General features: G+C 44.9%; 1 protein-coding gene across 4 annotated transcripts in view; it reads left to right on the top strand.

Moving 5' to 3' along the window:
• The window catches only part of LOC132206819 (complement C5-like), a 73,512-nt gene that overhangs the window by 19,998 nt on the left and 47,514 nt on the right, over positions 1 to 6,000 (top strand). For 2 of the 4 annotated variants that reach the window (XR_009443181.1, XM_059641901.1), the window contains one exon: positions 5,839 to 5,997. Coding sequence is in view for 3 of the 4 variants with exons in the window: in XM_059641901.1 (XP_059497884.1) it covers positions 5,839 to 5,997 (159 nt within the window). In the remaining variant the exon portion in view is untranslated. Of the gene's footprint in view, positions 1 to 3,130; positions 3,284 to 3,456; positions 3,682 to 5,838; positions 5,998 to 6,000 lie in introns of those variants that run through there. The other 2 variants (XM_059641903.1, XM_059641902.1) reach the window with 2 other exon arrangements.

A 6,000-nucleotide genomic window follows, 5' to 3' on the forward strand; every position in this document is an offset into this window, starting at 1 on the left:
GAATGCGGTCAGGGGAGGGGAGATTTTGAAGTTTGTCAAGTCACATTGACACCAGTGGGGTACAGGGTCCCTAACCTGTCATTCCTCCCACCTCAAAACCCAGCCCCATCTCCTACCTACTAACCTCATCCTGCCCCCTTGGCCTGTCCATCCTCCCTGGACTGACCTATCTCCTCCCTAACTCCCACCTGCATTCACCTTTACTGGCTCCATCCCTGCCTCTTTGGCTTGTCTGTCTCCTCTCCAACGATCTTCTCCTCTATCCATTTTCTGTCTGCCTCCCCCCTCTCCCTGTTTATTTCAGATCCCCCTCCCCCTACCATTTCTGAAGAAGGGTCTCGCCCAAAACGCCAGCCTTCCTGCTCCTTTGCTGCTGCTTGGCCTGCTGTGTTTATCCAGCTCTACACCTTGTTAACCCTGTAAATATGCTCTCAAGCACAGACACCCCTTGAAATAAATCCTAAGAAGGGTCATTCAGGAAATAAAATGTAAAAGAAACCATAAAAGCCAGAGTCCCTGTAAATAAAGTGTAAAACATAGAGCTCCAAGAAAATAAATCCTGAAACACAGTGCCCCCAGCAAATCCTCCCTTCAACTAAGCCTCCTGCAAATAAACTCGCAGAGGCGACTGCAAACAAACCCCAAAACACAGGACATCCAGTTAATAAAGCCTAAAACAGAAGGCCCACTGTAAATCAACATGAAAAAACACAGCTCCCACTGCAGCACTGCGAATTAGTCGGATTGAGTTAGTACCTCAGTCAGCAAGTCAGTCTGAGGCAGGGCCTCTTTGTCAAAGAGTCAGATTTGAGGGAGTACCATTGGATGATGGTTATTGCAGCACTGTGAGAGTACTGGAGTGAGAGAGCACCTCACTGTCAGAGGGTCAGTACTGAGGGGGTACCTCACTGTCAGAGAATCAGTACTGAGGGAGTACCTCACTGTCAGACGGTCAGTACTGAGGGAGTACCTCACTGTCAGAGAATCAGTACTGAGGGAGTACCTCACTGTCAGAGGGTCACTACTGAGGGAGAACCTCACTGTCAGAGGGTCAGTACTGAGGGAGAACCTCACTGTCAGAGGGTCAGTACTGAGGGAGCACTTCATTGTCAGAGGGTCAGTACTGATGGAGGACCTCACTGTCAGAGAATCAGTACTGTTGTCATGTTCGTTTTCGGAGACCCTCACGGATTTGTTGCAATAACAAGACACTGACCTGTTTAGAAAAACACGAATCCTTTTATTACCAAGCAAGTACAAGCTGTGGAGAATCACAGTACTTAACCCGGCACAGAGCGCAGAGTCTCGCAGGTAATTCTCCCCGAGCAGCGGACAGTCCCCGCTCTTCATACTTTACAAAATACATGATACATAAAATAATTACACATTTTACAATGACATGATACATAAAACAATTACTACAACAGACAAAGACAGGATACCAAACAATTATTATATCAAGAACATAAAAGACCAGGATATAGTCCCGAAGATAATAAAACGTGAGGCTGGATGAACACAGCACATCTCAGGATGCTGCTGGACTTGCTGTGTTCGTCCAGCCTCGCATTTTATTATCTTGGATTCTCCAGCATCTGCAGTTCCCATTTTCACAGGATATAGTATCGATTGCTCTTGAAGTGGCTGCTGATGGCATGAGGCGATTTCAAGTAGTTATCCGGACAGATTGTTCTTGCCAGCCAGACACACTGGCAACTTGAAATCACGAATTCAGTGCCCTGGCCCCTTTGTCAGCGACAGAAATTGCATGCTTTAGAAGTTTCACACCTTTACAAATGTTCCCCACCGAACCCTATTTGACACAGTTTAATTCTAATTGTATTCAGTCAGGAAGCTTAAGACAGTGTCTGCATACCGATGTGTGGGAAGACAAAGAGTTACAAAAGTTTTACACTGAATTCCTAGCTGGGCAGGAAGCTTCAGGGCAGTGCCTGCATCCCTGTGCGTAGGCAGATGAAAGACTTTAATTTGTAGAAGTATCGAAATCAATGGGACGTTATACAATAACATCTCATTGTGAGAGTACCTCATCGTCAGAGGGTCAGTACCGTAGACGTGCAGTGTTGTCTGACGGCCAATCGGGTCAGGATTGAGGGCTATTACAGGGACAGGACTGAGGTATTTGAAATAGGGCAATGACTGGTGTGGATCCTTTTTATTTTTTAAAAATTAGACGACACCAGAAAGATTATCAACCCGATGTGATGTGATTGGGCTGACAATCAGTTGATGACAGCAGAAAGGTCAGTGGCCTGATTACCGCGGCCGGGACTTGAGATTTCACTATTGCCGACCTTCTCATTCTTCTCGCTCAATTTCACGGAAGAGCTGTTTTGAGAGAGAGTAGGAACTTTCTGAAAGTGATCGCGGGCCCTAGTCAATATGTATCTAACAGAGACGTGGAAAAGCAGAAACTTGTTTGATGTCCCGCCAGCTATTCAAGTCCTGGGAGACGTTTGTTGAGGGCTGATTAATATTATAATTATTCATAGTTTCGGGTGACACGATGGATGGGAAGATATTGTTCTGAATAGATTAGAAAATTAACACATAGTCAGGGATTGACTCTGATGTAGACACAGGTTTGGACACTGTCAGCAACACGAGTTCAAACTGTGAAAAGGCAGTAATGCGTGGAAGGAACATTTTAATTTATAGTCTCCCTTTATTAGTGAAAAGTATGGCAAGATCGCAATTTTATGAATGAATGAATGAAATGCGCTAACAGTAAACAGAGGACCCTAGTGCTCTCTCTGATGAAGGGTCTAGGCCCGAAACGTCAGCTTTTGTGCTCCTGAGATGCTGCTTGGCCTGCTGTGTTCATCCAGCCTCACATTTTATTACCCTAGTGAGTGGTCAGTAAAGTTATGAATGAATGAGAGCGCGATAGTGGTCACATGGAGCGCTGTGGGTGCTTCGGTCAAGAGGACCTTTCGTGCAACAGTAAAGAGGCTTATGATATAATGTCACACAAAAACCACACAAAAGGATATTTGAAGGCGATTGGCCCTGTATCACGAAAGACACACCAGCCAGCCTCCGGAAGCCTTGTTGAGTGCTAACCGATGTGAGTAAACAGGGCAGACCACAGAATATTCAGGGGCAAAGATTACAAGATTAACAAGTGACCACTTTTCTGAAGAAGGGTCTAGGCCCGAACCGTCAGCTTTCCTGCTGCTTGGCCTGCTGTGTTCATCCGGCTCGACACCTTGTTCTCTCAGACCACGTGAGCGAACGAGTACGGCGTGTTTGAGTCTGACTGGTAAATATGTGATACACAACCATTTGATGTTACTGACTGCCTGGTGAATTGAAAACTGAAATAACTGCGGATGCTGCAAATCAGGAACAAAAACAAAGTTTCTGGAAAAGCCCAGCAGAACTGAGGGAGGTTCTGTGGAAGGGTCACCGAACCGGAACCGGTTCTCTCTGTTTTTCCGCTGACAAATGCTGCCCGACCTGCTGAGCTTTTGCAGCAACTTTGTATTTGTTTTCTGATTTGCAACATCCGCAGTTCTTTGGGTTTTTACTCAGTGTTTTAGAGTTTATTTACAGGGCGCTCTTTATTTATCGCGAGCTCTGTCTTTTAGGGTTTATTTGTGAAGGGCCCTGTCTTACAGATAGTTTACAGGTCGGCTCAGTATTCGGGTGCATGAAGAGGTGCGCTGTGTTTTCGGCTTTATTCAGCCCTGTCTTTTCCTGTCTACTTCCTGGGGGATGTGTGTTCGAGTTCATTTTAAAGTGGTCTGAGTATTTGAGTGTACAATTGTAGGGAGCTCTGTGTTTTACACTGTCCTGTATGTTTTTGACTTAATTTACAGGGTAGATCTGTGCTTTATGGCTTATTTACCGGGGGCTCTGTGTTGCAGTGCTTCGACACTGGCGGGGTGGGGGGGTCTCTGTTTTCGAGTTTATTTCCATTGAGGCCTGTGTTTTCGGGTTATTTACAAAGAGCTCTGTGATTTAAGGTTGACATAGAAAGGCTGTATTCTAAGGTTTATTTACAGAAGGCTCTCTGCTTTAGGGTTTATTTACAGTGAGCAGTGTAGTTTAGGATTTATTTCCAGTGAGCTCTGGGCTTTAGCATTTATTTACAGGAGGATCTTCATTTCATGGTTTTGTTTCAGTTGGATCTTTGTTTCAGGGTTTTTTTTAAACAATGGGCTCTGTGTCTTATTTATAGTGCCATCTGCGTTTTTGAGTTTATTTGCAGAGCATTCTGTGTTTTTGAGTTTATTTCCAGGAGGCTCTCTGTTTTAGCGTTTGTTTGCAGGATCCTCTGTGTTTTAAGATTTAATTTACTGTTTATTGGCATGGGTACTCTTTGTTTGAGGCACTGACTGAGTACTGGCCTTCTGACAATGTGGTACTCATTCAGATCTGACCCTCCAGCAATGAGGTACTGTGTCAGAACTGATCCACTGACAGTGAAGCACTGTCCCCTCAGTTCTGACCCTCTGACAGAGCTGCAATCGTTCAGGACTGAACTTCTGATCATGTTGTACTCCATCAACTCTGAACCCAATGCATTGAGGTACTGACTCAGTATTTACTGTGTGCAACTAATATACTCACTCAGAACTAACCCTCTAGCAATGTGAGCCTGCTTCAGAACTAACCGTGTAACAATGAGGCACTGACCTCAGCACCAAATCTCTAATTACGTGGCTCTCTTCAGTTTTGAGGCACTCCTTCCGTACTGACCCACGAACAATGCGGCACACACTCAAGAATGATCCTTCAATGAGGTATCACCTTATAACAGATCTACTGACATCAAGGCCCTCTCTTTGGACTGTGTCTGATAATGAGGCACTGACTTGGTTCTGACCCTCTGACAATGAGGCATTCTGTCAAGTCTTAGTGCATTAAAATGAGGCACCCTCTGACTGATCTGAAACACCACTTCTTAGACCCTCTAAATGACAATCTTTTAATTCTGACACCATTACAGTGAGGGTCTGCCTTGGTGCTGACACTCTGTCAAAGAGACGTTGCCTCAGAACTGAGCTGCTGACAATTAGCCAGTGCCTTAGGTACTGATGAGTGAATGAAAAGGCCCGCTCTCAGCACTGACACTGCAGCAATGAGGTATTGCCACAGAATGAACCCACAAAGGGCTCATAATTGAGGGAGTGCCTACTGATTGAAGGGTGCGGATTGAGGTGTTGCAGAACTGTCAGAGGGTCAGAACTGAGGTATTGCATCATTGTCAGATGGTCCATTCTGAGGCAGTGCCTCAGTGTCAGAATTGAGGGTATGCACATGTTTAACTCATCAGGAATGAGCTTTATGCAGCTCTATCAGAGACTCAGCACTGACTGCCTGCCTCATTCTCATAGGATCAACACTGATTTTTTTTGAAGCACTGTTAGATCTTCAGTACTGAGTGGGTCAGAACTGAGGGAGTGCATTGCTGTCAGAGGCAGTGCCTCATTATGCAGGTGTCAGAATCTTAAAGCATTAGCATGAACGTCAGAAAATTGGAGAAGCCTCGAGCATATGAGCACAGGTCGCTGAGGGTAGGGATGGCGGGTATTACAGAAATCAAAGAGGGCGAGAGAGTGAGTTAGAGATCATAGTGAGCCAATGATTAGCCTGGTAGGCAGTGGAAAATACATGATTTTACATGGAACATGCAGACATCTTCGAAAAACAGGACATTGAGTTTTCAAAGCTTTGGAAGTTAGTGTTATAGTTGATTTAAAGTGAATCAAATGGTTATGGATTTTGATGAATGGATGGTCCCCCTGAGATTGAAATTGGAGAAAGATTTCAGGATTTTTTCATGTTCCTGCCTTTCTGTTATGCCCCTAGGGAAAAAAGCCTTGAAAGTGCCGTTTTTTTTTGCATGGCAAGCTGCTGAATACGAACCAGTCTCACACCATTGCCATCACCTTGCCCTTGTGAAGGCAGATATGGATAAAGTTTTCAAAGCTGATAGAAAATTGAAAGCACTCGCATCCTGTGACCATGGTA

Source organism: Stegostoma tigrinum, chromosome 43, assembly GCF_030684315.1.
Source record: "Stegostoma tigrinum isolate sSteTig4 chromosome 43, sSteTig4.hap1, whole genome shotgun sequence".
Taxonomy (NCBI): Eukaryota; Metazoa; Chordata; class Chondrichthyes; order Orectolobiformes; family Stegostomatidae; genus Stegostoma; species Stegostoma tigrinum.